Here is an 18,016-nt window from a genome sequence, read left to right as displayed (position 1 = left end):
ACTCCCATGATCCCTAGCTAACAGGGCCGGTGGTCAGGGATCATGGGAGTTGTAGTTCCAAAACATCTGGAGAGCCAAAGGTTGCCTATGCCTGCACTATAACATGCACACATTGATCTGAGTGGATGGGAAGGATTACATAAATGTGTGAATGCTGTTCAGCCTGGAGGCAGTGTCAGGCTGTCTGCTTCTCAGCTGTGAGGGGTGTGCGATTTATGGCCAACTCTTGCAAAGCACAGAATACTATTTTCCTTAAAGGTTTGTGATCAATTACACTCTGATGCACTGCGTGGTTCACCAGTACAGGTGATGTTTATTCATGTTCTGAGATCAGCAGTAATAATTCCTTACATCCCCCACCCCCTGCAACCATAAAAAGGGATTTAAAGGCTTTCTTTCAACGTCCAGATGTACCTCCAGCCTTTCCATATGGGAATTGTATGGAAAACATCAAACAGGCGACATTTTTAATTTGGGGGGGAGTCTGCTCCATGAGTTGGAAGGGTTTGTAGGTTGTTTATGTTGCCAGATTTACGAATAAGCTTTATGAATAAATTTGAGAAATGAAGTAACTTGCTTACATACCAAAGCGATGATCTTCTCTATAACAGATGGAAAATCGTTCCTTTTTTTCTTGCTAGCAAATAACATTTCCGTGTGTTTTTGCAAGCACAGTACTCGACGTACTCGTTTCTGAAAGCATATGCTTTATGTTGTGTCATAACATTTTCCTAGCAGAATGGTTCTGATGTATAAAAACGAGCTCCTATTTAAAAGAGTCAGGCTTTACATACTGAAACAGATGAACCGAAAATGGTAGGATAAGGAGACAAGAATCACTTCTCCTTGTCTAATGTAGTTATCCGGGGTTTCTTCCTCCTTACTTTCAGGTTTCCAAATTCTGTCTCATTTATCTATATCCTAGAGTTAAGAGGAATATTTTAAGGAGTTTTGAAACACTGGCTTTGATGTAAACCGACAGATCAGAGTGAAAACGTAGGGAGAAACATTTCCTTTTTTTAATCTCTACCCCTTGAATACATAATAGCTGTGCAACAGTTAAGATTATTATGTGAAGTCCATGTTTTAATCCTTTGGGCTACTTCTTCATTTGAATCACTCATGGGGCCAGGAGCCACCCAGAGACTAGTAAAGCTTACGTTTGTTTGCAGAAGGATCCCGGTTCAATTCCTGGCATCTTCAATTAAAAGGACAAGGTCGCAGAACAAATCTAATGCCTGAGTTCTTTAATGCTGATGCCAGCCAGAGAGCACAATACTGGGCTAAATGAGCAAATTATTTAACCTACTCTAACATAGCTTCCTATGTCCCTAGTATATCGGACCCTCCAAGTGTCGTCCCAGATTTACAGAAGCCATTCCAGTTTCTCATTTGATCCTGGAATGTCCCGCTTTTCCTTAGGACGCCCCTATTTTCATCAGAGAAATGTTGGAGGGTATGGAGTTTTGCGACCCTCGAGCCAAGGAGATAAGTAACCATTCGAAGGCAATGGGAAGGGAAGGGGTTTTTTTAACGTTTAACATTTTATTATGTTTTTCACATATGTTGAAAGCTGCCCAAAGTGGCTGAGGCAACTTAATCAGTCCCTTCTGCAAATTTTTTTGGCTCCCCTCTCTCTCCCTAGATGGCACACCTATAATAGTAAAGTTAAATAGATAAAGGACCCCTGGATGGCTAAGTCCAGTCAAAGACGACTATGGGGCTATGGCGCTCATCTCACTTTAGGCCGAGGGAGCCGGTGTTTGTCCACAGACAGCTTTTTGGGTTATGTGACCAGCATGACTAAAGCACTTCTGGCACAATGGGACACTGCGACTGAAACCAGAGTGCACGGAAACGCAGTTTACCTTCCCATCACAGCGGTACCTATTTATCTACTTGCACTGGTGTGCTTTCAAACTGCTAGGTTGGCAGGAGCTGGGACAGAGCAACAGGAGCTCACTCCATTGCAGGGATTTGAACCAGCGACCTTCCAAGAGTCTCAGTGGTTTAGACCACAGCACCACCCACATCCCTTAGTAGTAACCCTCATATTTCCTTATCAACTTCTCTAGGAATGGGCAGCTGGTAAGTAACCATATTCCTTAAATTTCAGGCTGTTCATCCACAGATACACTTGCTCCTATTGCTTCTATACATACACCATATCCTCTGTCTCTTCTTGCTCTTATTACAATCTTGTATAATCAGAATATGTCATCCAAAGGTAGCCACTTCCTCTTCTTTCTGAAAAGGGGTCACACACAAACACACAACCAAAGAAGGATACAAATTCCTGTGCAGCTTTTGGCCCAACTGTCCTATGCAGCTGGTGAAAAGGAGGCAGAGTTAGCCATTTGGGTTGAGGTTGAGGAGGAGAGAATCACAAAATTATAATGGGAGGGGGACACAACACAGCTGCCATTCTGAGCTACGGTTACTAAGACACTCTTACTCATTTTACTTGCCATTCGACTGCCTTTATTTTTACACCAGTTTACTTGTGTGTTGAGGCTTACCAGAAATTACCTTAAATAACTCACAACTGACACAAGAATTATGGTTTGGTTTTTGGCAATTAATTTAGGCCACAACTTTATTTAATACACAAATTTAATCCGAGTGTTGGCTTAGGCTTTTGGTTATCCACTCGTCCTTCCTTAAGAAGGACTATCACCATCTGTCCACTGAGGACAGGACTCAACTCATCTGTCCACTTGGGACAGGACTCAATCATCTGTCCCCTTTGGACAGGACTCACATCATCTGCCCACTTGGGGCAGGACTCACTTCAGCTGTCCCCATGGGACAGGACTCACCACTGTCCGCTTGGACAGTACCTGCTCCGACTTCCTGAAGGGACGTCAAGTGAACATCCCTGGGAGAGGAGGTGGCTGAGCCCAGGCATTCCCTCCTCTCTTTTACCAAGAATGTTCCCCAAGGCTCGTACTCTTATAATTGGGCCCACCATCCCCGCCAATGGCGGGATGGTAAGGACAAGAGCGTAAGCCCCGGGATTCCTTTAACGGAATACTTCTATATGGAGCTAAAGTGTGTGGGGGGGGTAGGCATCTGGATGCCACACCCCTCTTCCAACCGATTAACCAACCAAAAGCCTAACCGCCAACCTAACAAGTTGTGACAATTTGCTAAGCAGTAGGCGAAAACCAAGAGGCAAAGCCAATCAGCCAATTGGAAAAATTCCTACTGCCCCCTGAATACAGGCGGCCCCGAAGGCAATAGCAATGTCAGGCTAACCTGCAAAGAAAAAGGGGACAGGTGGGAGGGGATTCAAATGCCAAGGCAAAAGTGAATTCTAAAATGGAGGGCAGAAGCTTAAAAGGGGAACCCCTCCACCAATTACCATTCCAGGATTTGCATGACCACACCCCCATTACTCAGCATGACCTGTGGCCTAGGCTACAACCCCAAACCCTATATTAAATTTCCTAGCAGCCCTACCACAATCCGCTTTATATTGGAGGATATAAAGCGCTTTATCATGCGTAGCACCTCTTGCTGAAGTCTGGTTTTGCCAAAAAAAGACCTTTTTAGGACAGACATAAATAGACGCGAGTAAATTCGGAGGACATAGACCATATGACAGTAGGGCATAAAATGGTATTAGGAAATGTTAAAGGCACTAGTTTTGTCGCCCAGGAGAAGGATCCAAGTTAAGAGGGGGGCATAATGGCTCTTTCGCCACTAAAGATAGGAAAAAGCAGAGTAGCAACAATCCACAAACCCACACAAATCAAGCTGGAGGAACTAAGTAGGCAGCTTTCAGTCCGCAAAAGGAATTTGGCTGTGGAAACTGGTTTTCTGGTGGAATTGCTGGATCTTCGACAAGCTGTAATAATGCAGGAAAACAGGCAATGCCCTTTCCAGCTCCTGCTGTTATAAAACCCAGTTCTTAGGTTACTTCTTGGCAATGTAACGTTACCGGAAGAGGAAAATTTCCGTATCAGTTTTGCGGGGCAACTATTCCATATGAACATACCCTCACTCAGCAAGAGTCGATACTTTATGGGACTGGCCAGGACTTATGGGAGCAGAAGTCCAAAACATTTAAAGGCCGCTATGCTGCAGACCCTCCAAGGGTCCCTCTTTTCCAGGAGCAGTCTTGTATTTTCAGAAGATGTCCCGGTTTCTGATTTGATCCTGGAATGTCCTGCTTTTCTTTAGGACGTCCCTATTTTCATTGGAGATTTTTTTTGGGGGGGGGGTATGGAATTATGCAACCCCTGAGCCAAGGATATCATTATTATTGAATAGGACGTCCCTATTTTCATTGGAGAAATGTTGGAGGATATGGAATAGGATGTTCCCAGGGCTTTAGCTGGAACTAACCAGGAATTCAGTTGCAGCAACCCTCAGGCAGGCGTCATTGCCATTCTCTGAGAACGAGGGAGGCATTCATGGTGAGTTCCGGCACCTCTTTTTCTAGAAAAATAGCACTGGACGACCCTTTTTTCATCGGAGAAATGTTGGCAGATATGGAGAAGGCTTCAGTATAGCCACATGTGTCCATTTATACTCCCAACAGAATCAAATGATGAAGCTTTTCGTAGACTGTGACACTTCAGGTGGAGTTCAAGCAAAATTCTTACACACATGTAAAAAGCGACACATGCAGAAGGGTAGGCTGAATTTCTCCTGGTAGCCAGGTGTGTGTCTCATCTTCTGCATGTGTACAAATAGCACAAATAGAGGAAGAAAGGTAGGTTCAACTTCCAATAGCAGCCAGTTATGTATATAACCTAATACAGTATGTGATTGTAGAATTCAAGCAGTCTTCTTTCATCAAAATAGCAAACGGAAATAAAAGCACCAGATGCCCTGAAGGGGAAAATGGTATAGTGTTCTGTAAACATCTGGTTGCCATTTTCAATTAGGACTGCCTTTTAAAGGAACTGAAACATGTTTTTTAAAAATAAATAAATAGGACACTAGGCATTCTGTTCTTTTCGTGGCTGGGGGGGGGGTAAAGGAAACACCATGGATAAAGAGGTCACAAGAAGCTCAGCTTTTCTAAACAAGAAAGTCTGAGAAATTTGAAGTGAATTGAACTCAAGTTCCAGCAGTATAAACAGTCCAACAGAGTTAAGGTTAAATAAACAGGGCCTAGGGATCCACCGATTCTAGTAGAAGCACAAATGTTCTTGTGCCATTAATACATCCATTCTAGAGTAACCACGAGAGAAACATCTTAGTAATAAAGTCAGGCAATAAATAAATAAATAAATAAATAAATAAATAAATAAATAGTGCAGTAAATAGCTTTAAAAGTACCACAACGTTCTTGCCGTATTTTCCCTGAAACGGAAGATGTGTGCACTACTGGCCTCAGACAAGCAACGTTTATTTCTTAATTCAAAGCATATGTTGCAGGCATTAATTCCCCCCCCCCTTTGGAAAGCAAAATATTCATTTCAGTTGCACCCTTTAGTCCCATCTTTCAGCAGAGTAAGTCTGTAAACAAAAGCTGTAGAATGATAACAACATGTTCTTACAGTTTAGCATTGCTTGGATAGAGATGTGTAGATTGTTGTGCAGCTTTTGAGATTCGGCGTTTCAGTTTACAGCGAAAACTTTCTGAAGCTTAAGTAGGGTGAAAGAGTAAGGCGGGGGTAGGAGGATGCTTAATTTCAAACGTACCGTAATGCTGTAAAGGACTGTTAAAACACTGAACCCTTCATAAACATGCACAATAGGCATTTCTTTGGAATCTGTTTCCAGCCTTAAATTACATAATTAGGGTCTCAACCTCCGCCACCCCCAAAGTACCAGAGTTTCTTTCATTTTGTAACAAGGTTCTCAATAGTTCACAATTATTTGTAGGTACAGAACGGCTTCAGGCGTTGATAACAATAGCTGCCAAGTCTCCTGTTTTTCGTGGGAAACCCCCAGTTTTTAATCCGTTTCCTGAATTGAAAAAAAAATCCCGGAAATCCCCCGGATTTCCTACCTGCCAGGGAGGCTCCATTTTGGGTGGTGGCGCCGCCCGATTTCCAGTGCCCAGACATGGGTGGAGTGGCACCGGAATTCGCTTCTACGCATGTCCGGAAGTCGCGTAGAAGCGACTTCCGGTACCACGCCGCTGCTGATCCCGCATTTTTCAGCGGGAGACTTGGCAGCTATGTTGATAACCGGTCACAAAAACGTAGCATCCTGCCTTTATTTAATTGGTTTATTTTGAAGCGGGTTTCTGTTTCTTATGGATGTGAAGATAGTCTTGAAAATGTGTGAGCCCTGGGTGCTTTGATAATCCAACAGGTTTAGCTTACAATGTGGAGAATGTAGTTGCACGGGTCTAGATAATTTTTCCAAGCAAACCTTTTGGCCAATTCTATCCAATTTGTTGTTGTTGGCCAAGGTAGAGGGGAGGGTGGATGACTGGCACCTATTCTCATGCAAACAAACTTTGCACAAATTCTAGATATATGCAAATTCCGATGTAAGCTAGCTGGAGGTTCAAAAAACCAAACCCAAAGGCATGTCCCACTGAAATCAATGAACAGCACCCCCAATGGACGTGCATTCTCATCCATGTCCTTTAAAAATATATATTTTAATACTTTTCGGGTTTATACATTTCATTAATTTTACAATCGTTTTAAAATTTCAAAGTTTGACTCCCCCCTCTTTCTGCAGTTCCTTAAATTTATTTTTTTAATATCTTCTGCATATCCAAATTCATTTAATTTGCTCATTTAATTATCTACTTTAAATATATCTACTTTAAATATATACTCTTATATTATCTACTATATTTATTATCTAAATATTATCTACTTTAAATATATACTCTTATGAAGCTGCAGGTTATTACAACAATCCTGCCAGTGTTTTTTATCTGTTTACAATTTATCTGTAAATATTTAACAAACCACTTCCACTTTTTTTTATAAAAAGTTTGCTATCTTGATTTCCTATTCTCCCGGTAAGTTTTGCCATTTCTGCATATTCCGTGAGTTTTTGTATCCATTCTTCCTTTGCCAGGACTTTCCATTTTTGGGGCAAGTAACATTCTTGCCGCTGTAGTAGCGTACGTGAATAGGTTTCTATACAATTTAGGTAGTTCTGTCCCTATAATTCCCAAGAGAAAGGCTTCTGGGTTGTTGTTTTACAAACGTTATTGTGAACATCTTTTTCATTTCTGCGGACTCTAAATTAGTGGTTGTGTGACTTGGCGCAGTAAACAGAATCAGATACATAAAACATCGTTTGCAATAGGTTGTAGGAAGCAGAAAGTCAGTGTGTACTTGGTGAAGGTTCCCACTGTACTAGGGTGAGGGTTCAGAGCAGCAGCTAACAGTATGGGGAGCTAAAAGAGATGTGATTTCAGAGGGCAATCTATGATTCTAGGGTGGTTGGCATACTGGGGCATTATCAAATGTGCTGCTGGAGAGGTTCCAGGCATGGAGGGAAGTTGAAAATGTTGTAATCCGCTTGCAAGTGGAGTCAGAACTCGGGAGCAGCTCTTTCTCATACTGTAGTCTCCTTGGATGCCAGAGGCCTATTCCAGAAAGGGGGAAAAAGCACTGTAGTTTTAGGTTCAGATATTCTGGAGGGAGAAGTCCTGGCTTAGAAACTAGCTCTTCTTGACAGATGCATCCAGTGTGTAGGAAGCAGGACTTGGGACTGCCAATATGATGAGCGCATTCTGCAAAAGTCTGAAGGTTCATCCAAAGTACCATGGTCCAGGATAGAAACAGAAAAGCACAACGTGCTCGGATTTCTGTTGTTTGCAGTTGCAAAGGTGTGTTCATCTTGAAATACATCTTCTCATTAGGCCTGCCATTCATGGCACCTTAAAGCTGTAAAGTCTCCTTTATTTTCCTCTGTTTATAGGAGTGTTTGTTTATTCATCCTGACAATGTTTAATTAGTTCTATGGGCACAGAAGATAAATAACAATGGTGCTGTAAACGGGGAAGGCACGATTCCTAATGCATATCAAGACAATTCCGTTGGGTAGACTCATTCATGTTGATTAACAGAGTGACTGGGTTACATTTATTTATCTTACTGTCCCTCTGGACATAAATTCAGTTTTACTAATTCATGTGTCAGGCTTGTGGCTCTCATTATGTTTGTTTCCCCTCCATTTTAGGGTCTTCAAAATTTAAATATATTATTTTCCTTTCTACTACCAATCATACTGAAATTTGACATTATTGCTGGGATATCCAAATCTAGTCAAATATCCAAATCTGGTGGACCCATTTGACTCTGAAGATGACATGTTGTATGTTTTACTTTGCTTGAGATTGTGGAAGGAATTTGCATGTGGTTGCAGCTGGCTCTTATGTACTAATAAATGATTTAATAGCCCTCTTCATATCTTCAGTAGCTTGTTGCTATAAACAGAAACAGTACTGCACAGTTGTTTGTCATTGCGATAATCAGATTTTAATAGCTGTCTCTTGCCTGCCACCGAATTCTTGCTTCCAAGATGGATCCCACAAAGGATGGCAACTGATCGGGGGGGGGGGGGGTGAATCACCCTTCTGCCTTTAATAACAGTTTTCAAAAATAAGCAGGTGATAGCATGAAGGTGAAGATTATTACCTGATAATGTCTGGACATAAAGCTACTACAGTGGCAAGTTGATAAGTTGCAATCTTCCATCTGTCCTGGTACATACTTGTCCCATAGCTGTGGCAGTTTTTGGAGACATCTTTCAAGTCAGGCTTAAGTGTTGGCACCTGAGTTCCTAGGACAGCTTGGCAGCTGCCTGGGGCTCCAGTGCCCCAGTAGTTGACACTTGCTCCAGTCCCTCCTCCACAATGAGCAGCTGTGGCTGCGAGCCTCACTTTTAATTTCACACAATTCCCTTTAGCAACATTACAGCAGGCATTCCAGGGCATTGTGGGAAAGCAAAATGGCAGCTCCCTTGGAGTGTTCTTTGCTGTGTGGCAAGCCTAAGGGCATATCCTCCAACATTTCTCTGATGAAAATAGGGACATCTCCTCCATGATGTCTCTGATGAAAATAGGGACTTCCCCTCCAACATTTCTCCCATGAAAACAGGAGACGTCCTAAGAAAAACAGGGATATTCTGGGATCGAATCAGAAACCGGGATGGCTTCTGTAAATCCAGGACTGTCCCTGGCAAATAGGGACACTTGGAGAGTCTGTAAAGGAGGGACTTTGCCCAGGTCACCTTCATTCCTAGAACCACCCCTGTCTCAAGTACACATTTCATGGACTCTGTTTATTTTTTCATTTCATGAAGTTACACAAGGTTGTTTTGCATGTTACAAAGGGCTATTTTGGCACTGGGGTTTTTGCACTTTTGATCAGTCTTCTTTACGATGCAAAATATTTCTGAAAGTAGCCCAGTTAATTTTAAGCCAGTTTGTCCTATGAGGTCTTTGTTTTGGTACCTCCGTTTGCAGAATAATATTCTCCCACTCCAAAAGCTCTTCGGATGAAAGAATGTTTGCCTTTCTACTCCTACCAACCCTTTGTGCATCTGCATTGCTTGGCCAGCTTAGGCATTCCAAGTGGTTCGTTCAGAGGGCAGCGTTCTGAAGAGCGTGTGAGGAGAGAATGTTATCTTGCTACCATCTGCTATCTTGATGAAAATATTGAGCTGCATATCTATGAGAAGCCGGTTGTAAACATGATGCTTAAATGCCTACAACATGTTGCTGGGATCTAGACTGCTTGAAGAAGAACATTAGCAAGCAGATCTGGTATGATCTGATGTTCTGAGGCTGCCCCCTAGAGGGCAGGTGAGGGAACAGGAGAGAGGGGGGGAAAGGATTCTAGCATCAGTGTTGCATTGCCAGGCCAACATTCCCTTTCTTGCCTCCCCATCCCTATAAAATACACCCATGCTTATTCAGGTAAAGGAAATATGTAGCTAAGCTGGCCACCTTTCAATGAAGCTAAAAGCTCACCAGAGTAATTCCTGAGATCTGTTGCACGTATTGCATTTTTGGTTAGAGTGTGGTGCTGAAAATGCCAAGGTTGCAGGTTCGATCCCCATATGGAATACCTGCATAATAATTTAATAATAATAATAATAATAATTTAGTATTTATACCCCACCCATCTGACTGGGTTTCCTCAGTCACTCTGGGCAACTTCCAACTGAATAATAATAATAATAATAGCAATAAAGCATCAAACATTAAAAACTTCCCTAAACAGGGCTGCCTTCTGACGTCTTCTAAAAGTCAGATAGTTGTTTATTTCCTTGACATCTGATGGGAGGGCGTTCCACAGGGCAGGCGCCACTACCGAGAAAGCCCTCTACCTGGTTCCATATTCCTGCGTTGCTGAGGGTGGGTTGGATTAGATGATCCTCAGGGTCCCTTCTGACTCGACAGTTCTGTGATTCTGTAACAAATGATTCCTGGCAAATACACATTTATGCCATCTTTCATCCAATGAGCTCAATGTGACATACATGGTGGTTCTCCTTCTCTCCATTTTGATCCTCCCAACACCCCTGCGAGGTAGGTTACACTGAAAGACTGTGACTGATGAACTTTATGGCTAAGTGGGCCTATGAGACCTGATGTCCCAGGTTCTCTTCCCAGGACTCTACCCACTAAGCCTCACTGTGATTGTTGTCTCCCCCTCCATAATACTCTTTAGCTGTGGTGATTTGAGTGCTGTTGAGTTTCAACTAATGATGTCCATTTGCACTGTGCTTCCCTCTGAAAAGGAATACTTTGGGTCTAAAAAGGCAAAAGAATTCTGACAAGAACTGAGAGGAGCCTTTAGCTGTACAGTATTAGTAAAAGTTGTGAAACTCTGCACAGAATCAAGTGAGGCCCTGAATCTTGTGTCCGACAAATGCTGCTTCGTAGCAACAAATACAAATGGCACCTGGACAGTTTTTTAAAATAGTTGTTTCCTATTGTGCTTCTCTTGTACAGATGAATTAAGCTCTTGGGATCTTTTGATTTGCCTATCTTCCAGCAAAGCCGACCACGAAAATTGCTTAAATAGAGTGGAATCGCATGGAGCAACATTACAGCAGAAGGTATGGTTCAGAAGCGTCATCTTTGTTTTTGACATGCCCTTAAGTAGTTATTGGCCAACCCAGCCAGATGCCAGTTCTGGCAACTTTATCATATGTTTTTAGTCCAACTGGTATGGGAATTTGCTGGTGTTGGCGGATAACCATTGTGTGAATGATGTCTCCTCGGGCACAATCTGCAAAATCTCTACTTGAAAGACCTCTGAGAACAAGGCTGAGAGAAAACAGCCTCCTGAGATCTTGGAGAATTTTTGCCAGGAACAGGCAACACTTGTTTCAATGAGGCTTTAGTGGCAATGCAAATTGCAGGTGCTGAGGGCTTGAATTGGATTGGGCCTGCAATAAACCCCGTGCTTTTTTTTTCTTTCAAAATGTTTAGGAGTACTTTCATTTTCCTACTCATATTGAAATATTCCCCGTCAATGAGGCCAAACTTAGATTCACAAAATCTTTAGGGGTATGCGTACCCACAGAAAAAAACACTGTATAAACCCATGCTATAATGTCTTAATCCAGGTGGAGCCCCTATACAGTGGTACATCGGACGTTGAACGGAACCTGTTCCGGAAGTTTGTTCGACTTCCAAAACATTCGGAAACCAAGGTGCAGCTTCCGATTGGCTGCAGGAAGCTCCTGCAGCCAATCAGAAGCTGTGTAAGCTGTGTCGGACGTTAGGGTTCCAAGAACGTTTGCAAACCGGAACACTCACTTCCAGGTTTGTGGCATTCAGGAGCCAAAACGTTCGACTCCCAAGGTGTTTGGCTTCCGAGGTACGACTGTACTGGCAAATTAGAGAATCATGGAGTCGGAAGGGACCCTGAGAATCCTTTAGTCCAGCCCCCTGCAGTGCTGAAATATGCAGCTGTCCCTTATGGGGATTAAACCTGCAACCTTGGCATTATCAGCACCATGCTCTAACCAGCTGAGCTATTTTGGTGTGGGGCACAACAGCCCTGCATCTGAGGGTGGAACTCTGTGACTGACATCACCTGAAGTTTGGGCTGAGTTAGCTAGTCCAATGGTCTGACTCATTCGAAGGCAGCTTCATATCCTGGGTGCAGGGCCACCCCAGCATTTGAGGCTAAGGATCTTGAGTAAAAGACCTCTGAGATGCTGGAGAGGTAGCTTCTTGTAATCAATCCCGTTGGCTTGATTCTGGAGAAGACAGCTTCCTGGAGAGTTGTAAGCACATGTTTAATTCTCCCCCTTTGATATGTGGAAAGCGCAGCAGCTTAGCATTGGCTGGATCATGCCCACTGAAATTTCTACATGATGCCACAATAATTCTTTGTTATCTGACCTAGATTGTTGTAGTTCACCTCACCCACAGCTGGAATTCCGCTTTCACACATTGCAATAAAAATATAAGATTCCAAAGAAATTGACACAAATGTCTCATTGAGGCAAGAATGCTTGGGAACAAAGGGGAATAAAGTGTGCAACATGCACTCGGCATTTTTAAAGGATTCAGTGCCCCTTCTGTTGGGTGTAAGTGGGTGTCACAAGTTTTCTTGCCAGGGCAGGCTTGACTTTAAGATCTTCTTCTTCTTTTTTAAAAAAAGGCTTTATCGTCCTTTTATAAATATCTAGCATAAACATCTCTCCTAGGCAATTAGCAGTTGTATCCATAAATAAACTAAATGCCAGTAGGGTTTTGGACTGAATGCCAAAGAGGGAACAACCTGTTAATACTTACCTCCATTTCTGATTCCTTGGGGATGTTCACACCTACGTATGTGACTTCCAATTAAAAACAAACAGAATTTAGGGTTGATTGAAACCCTCAAGATACAGTGGTACCTCGCAAGACGAATGCCCTGCAAAACGAATTTTTCGCAAGATGAATGCATCTTGCGATCTGATGGTGACTCGCAAGACGAATTCGTTTTGTGAAAAATTCATCTTGCGAATCGCAGTTTCCCATAGGAATGCATTGAAATTTAATTAATGCGTTCCCTTGGGCAAAAAAAGAAATTTCAATGCATTCCTATGGGAAACCGCGATTTGCAAGACAAATTTTTCGCAAAATGAATTGACTCGCGGAATGAATTAAATTCGTCTTGCGAGGCATCACTGTAGTTTCTGTCCATTTTATCTCCACACGTAAGGGAACGAGTCCCAGCTAATATCTCTGGAGCAGCAGAACGCCTTAATGGCATCCTTGACTGGCACAATAAAAGTGACGCAGCAGCTACGGAAAGGAAACGCCAATGATCAGAATCTTTCCCATTGTTTTCAGGCAAATGCCGTTCCCCAAATACAGCGCCTGCTTTGCAGGAAAGAAGGGTTATGCCAGATAGTCAGAACATTTCCAGGTAACATTCTGATTTATTCTAATGGACGTATGGTTATTATTATTATTATTATTATTAAAACATCTTTGTGTGTTTGCTGGAATGTGAACCCACCTTGGCTCATCTTGGGTCGCTCTCAAAAATTACCTGTTACTCATAGTGCCAGGGCAGCCCATCCCATTTTGCCACCTGAGGGAAAATGTGAATGAGCTGCCTCCTGCTCCCCTGGCTGCCATATTCTGTCCCGTCCCCCACCTCCCTGTCTTCTCCTGCCCCCCCCCCAATTCTGCTGCCCTCTCTCTTGCCAAAATACAGCAAGAGGGGACGTCCCACAAAGCCTCCCAAGGGTGTGGAAAACGAGTGGCAGTGCCATGTCCCGGAAGTGGTGGGGCGGGCGGGGAGCTGCCTCTTCTGCTTCTGCTGCCTGAGGCAACTGCTTTACCCTGCATCGTGTGTGGACCAGCTCTGCACGGTACTTAAAGGTCATTCAGAGGCATTAAAGCTATCCAATGCTCTCCATGCATTGAAATAATATGTGTGTCGGGCGGTTGCCCTGGGAGTAAGCAGATGAGCACCACTGCAAACATGCCCTGCTGTCTGTGCATTCACTGTGTGGGAAGGGGCTCTATGCATCTTCTTCTTCGGCGATCGCTCGTAGCCGAATAAGATTGTCTTCCATAAACTCTGTTTTAACAGTGCGTCCATAAGTGACTGTGGAGGCCAATTCTGAATCCACACATCCTTCCACAGTGGGGACATAGGTTTCTGGGCGTGAGTTGATCATGGTGAGGTTGTGCCAAGCGTGCCTTCCTCTTAGCGTGTTTCTCCCTTTTGTGCTGAGTTCGAGTGTCCTCAAAGCCCATGACCCCTTTGGTAAAGGCTGTTCTCCAACTGGAGCGCTCACAGGCCAGTGTTTCTCAGTTGTTGGTGTTTATACTACATTTTTAAAGATTTGCCTTAAGAGAGTCTTTGAACCTCTTCTGTTGACCACCAGCATTACGCTTACCATTTTTAAGTTCGGAATAGAGTAGTTGCTTTGGAAGGCGATCATCAAGCATCTGCACAACATGACCAGTCCAACGAAGCTGATGTTGAAGAATCATTGCTTGAATCATTGCACATGCAGGAGGGGACGCTGGTTCAATGAAGGTCTCCCCTTTGCATGGAAGAGTCCTGTGCCCCTTTGCACACCAGCAATATGTGCAGATGGCTGTGTTGTGGCTGCGTTGGAGGGCAAGGCTTGTCAAGGAAGCCCTATGAACCTCCATAGGTGAATGAGAGAGTAATTCAGACCCCCCTTGCCAGATAAAGGAGAATGTGGCCGTACTAGGCTTGCCCTAAGGCCCGGTTCTCCTTGAGGTATCAATCCTGTTAGTGATGTGCCCTTTCAGCCTGAATGTGCAGGCTCTCCTGACATAATGCCCCTCCATACAAAAAATAACAAGGTGGCTCCTTTTGTCGCTGCCATTGGTAAACAATTGGGAGCCAGGAATCATTGCCAGGGATCTAGTGCAAATGGCAGGAATTATTGCCAGGGATCTAGTGCAAATTCACCCACCACAAACCTGGGACTAGAAGCTTTCAAGATTGGGAGAAGGGGGGGGGAGGATAATCTTTTTAATGGCTGAGCATACTCAGCCCTTCCAAGTGTCCCTATTTTCCAAGGATGTCCCTGATTTAGAGAAGCCGTTCTGCTTTCTGATTTGAACCCGAAATGTCCTGCTTTTCCTTAGGCTGTCCCTATTTTCATTGGAGAAATGTGGGAGGATATAGAGTTATCCAGCCCCCTAGTTGTCTGAAGGCAATCCTGTATGGGGAAGGGCTTTTTTTTTAAAAAAAAACAAACGTTTAATGTTTTAATTTGTTGGAAGCTGCCCAGAATGGCTGGGGCAACCTGGCAAGATGTGCGGGGTTGTTGTTGTTGTTTAGTCGTTTAGTCGTGTCCGACTCTTCGTGATCCCATGGACCAGAGCACGCGAGGCACTCCTGTCTTGCACTGCCTCCCGCAGTTTGGTCAAACTCATGTTGGTAGCTTCGAGAACACTGTCCAACCATCTCGTCCTCTGTCGTCCCCTTCTCCTAGTGCCCTCAATCTTTCCCAACATCAGGGTCTTTTCCAGGGAGTCTTCTCTTCTCATGAGGTGGCCAAAGTATTGGAACCTCAGCTTCACGATCTGTCCTTCCAGTGAGCACTCAGGGCTGATTTCCTTCAGAATGGATAGGTTTGATCTTCTTGCAGTCCATGGGACTCTCAAGAGTCTCCTCCAGCACCATAATTCAAAAGCATCAATTCTTCGGCAATCAGCCTTCTTTATGGTCCAGCTCTCACTTCCATACATCACTACTGGGAAAACCATAGCTTTAACTCTACGGACCTTTGTCGGCAAGGTGATGTCTCTGCTTTTTAAGATGCTGGAGGGTATAAATAGTAAAATGATCATTATGGAATGGGACGTCCCTATTTTCATTGGAGAAATGTTGGAGGATATGCATACCTAGGGGGGGAAATGAACTTGACTATTAAATTATAAAAGGAGAAGGGTGAACTCTGATTGTTTTGGCGTCAAAGTGGCTCACACAGCCAAATGGCACACCAAGGAGTGGCTCGTTCTTGCCACCCAGAGTCCGCACCCGCACTTGAACTTTAAAAGGAGGAGGGCTGAGTTATCTTAGAAACAAGGACATAGCCTGCCCATTTATTCAAGAGCAGCGATTTTAAATTATAAATAAAACACTTTCCTATTGTTCCTCTTTTTTCCCTTGGCTCGTCTCCTCAGTCAGGATATCCTCCCCTGTGTCTGCTGTGTTGATTTAACTTTAGTTTTCCTGGCAGCACCTTTCGAATTAGCGTTCAGCGCAAGGATTACGGCTCGGAATTATGAAGTTTTCTTGCCTGTGCATCATCTTGGAAAGGAAATTGGAATGGGCTCCTTTGGCTTGCTGTTGGTGCGCTGCTGCATGTGCTGCTGTCTCTCCTAGCAAATGAATAGCTGTGCTCCAAAAATGAGGCGTCACCACTAGAATGAGAGAACAAAAGAGGGAGGAGAAAGAGGGAGACAAATAAATGTTGAGTTTTCCTAACAGGGGTGAGGCACAACAAAGCAGAAACTCAAGGGCATGACCTAGCTGTGTGAAAACCATTTGATTTTTTTATGGGAGAGGCTTAAGCTGATGTTTACCTTTCACATTGCAATCGGTGGGAGTTTAAAGTGCTTCTTTTTGCCTGGATTATGCCCTCAGCAGAGAGGTTTTTTGGGGGGTTGGATGAGTAGTGATAAATCATGGCAGTGTGACTGCTTCTTATAAGCTCCTATATTTCTTCGATTTGTTCCGTCTTTCGCAATACTTTTCACATTGCCTCTGCAATCGGGTCAACCCGGTTTTCCCCTGTGTTTTTCTTTAACGTGCTTTCAAAACAACAATTTTGCCATGGGCAGCCTTTCCCTTCATCCTCCGGCCCGATGGCGGCATGTGGTGAGCCTGCTGCTCAGTTTGGCTGCCGGCCACTGTCCACTCCCTTAGCCCTGCCAGAGACACAGTGTCTCTCTTCATCTTCATGCAGCAAAAATAGTGGATCTAGACTGCAGAGATCGACATGGCAGGCATGGCAGGGGGTGGGGGGCTTGGAAGCTACTACCTACATTTCTGCTTGCTTTGCTTCTTCTTCTTCTTCTTCTTCTTCTTCTTCTTCTTCTTCTTCTTCTTCTTCTTCTTTCTTCTTCTTTTGAATTTTATTCATAAGTTTCCAGAGTTTGCAAATTTAACACAACATACATACTTTGATATTCAATTACCAGTTGGCTCCCTCCCCACCCCTCCATAATGTCTAGTATTGCTGAATATTGCAATTATCGTTTTCCCTGTACTTTCCCATTATTCCCAAATACCTACTTTACTGCATTCAAATCCTCCCTGCGTTTTTACATGTTTACAACGACTCTTCGAATATTCATATAATCGCAGAATTGTAGGGTGGGAAGGGACCCAAGGGTCATCTAGTCCAACCCCCTGCCATGTAGGGATTGGTTTCCAATCCTCTTTAAAACCTGCCTCTTCTTGGTCTCTAATTTCCATAGTTAAATTTCATATTCCATTTTAACTGCCACCGTATCTGGCTTCACTCTGTCAGAGGAAGCAAGAGCCATTGGTGAAGTGATCTTTCCCTCTTTCCCCACCCATTTTTCATGGAATATGTTGCAATTTCTTGACGTGAGAGACAACCACAGATTTTCCCCATCTTCCCAGTTACAGTTTCACAGTAGCGGGTGGTTGCTCAGTGCCGTCAGCTGTGAGTTGTGTCATCTTCACCTGCATTCCTTCTGCAGGTTAATCGATAACCGCCTGCCTTAACCTTACATTTCTTTTATTTTATTTTTTAAAAAACATTTTTATTGATTTTCTTTTCTCGTAACAAATATCCAATATCATTACTAAACATTCGTTTTTCAATCCCCCCCCCTCCCTGTTGACTTCCTTCAGCTTCCATTTCTGGTTTATTACATCAAATGATAGATTCTGCTGTTTGTATTTAATACTAAGTTATCACATTGTTATACTTCTTGTTCTCTGTAAATAAAATTGTAAATGTTTATTTAAATCCTGCCAGTGAGTCCATAGTTTTGTGTTGTTTCTGCAGATACATTGTAAAAGGTTCCCATTCTTTTTCAAAATCACTATTGTCCTTTTCACATAGTTTGTGCGTTAACTTTGATAACTCTGCA

General features: G+C 43.4%; 1 protein-coding gene across 5 annotated transcripts in view; it reads left to right on the top strand.

The window, feature by feature from the left end:
• CPED1 (cadherin like and PC-esterase domain containing 1) overlaps positions 1-18,016 on the top strand; it is a 128,860-nt gene that overhangs the window by 23,043 nt on the left and 87,801 nt on the right. For all 5 annotated transcript variants that reach the window (XM_035127144.2, XM_035127142.2, XM_035127143.2 and 2 more), the window contains exons 4-5: positions 10,898-11,004; positions 13,241-13,316. In XM_035127144.2, the coding sequence (XP_034983035.2) occupies positions 10,898-11,004; positions 13,241-13,316 (183 nt within the window). The remainder of the gene's footprint in view (positions 1-10,897; positions 11,005-13,240; positions 13,317-18,016) is intronic.

This window comes from Zootoca vivipara, chromosome 10 (genome assembly GCF_963506605.1).
Source record: "Zootoca vivipara chromosome 10, rZooViv1.1, whole genome shotgun sequence".
In the NCBI taxonomy this organism is placed as follows: Eukaryota; Metazoa; Chordata; class Lepidosauria; order Squamata; family Lacertidae; genus Zootoca; species Zootoca vivipara.
Note: the sequence above shows the minus strand (reverse complement) of the source record. Positions and strands in the feature narration are given on the sequence as shown.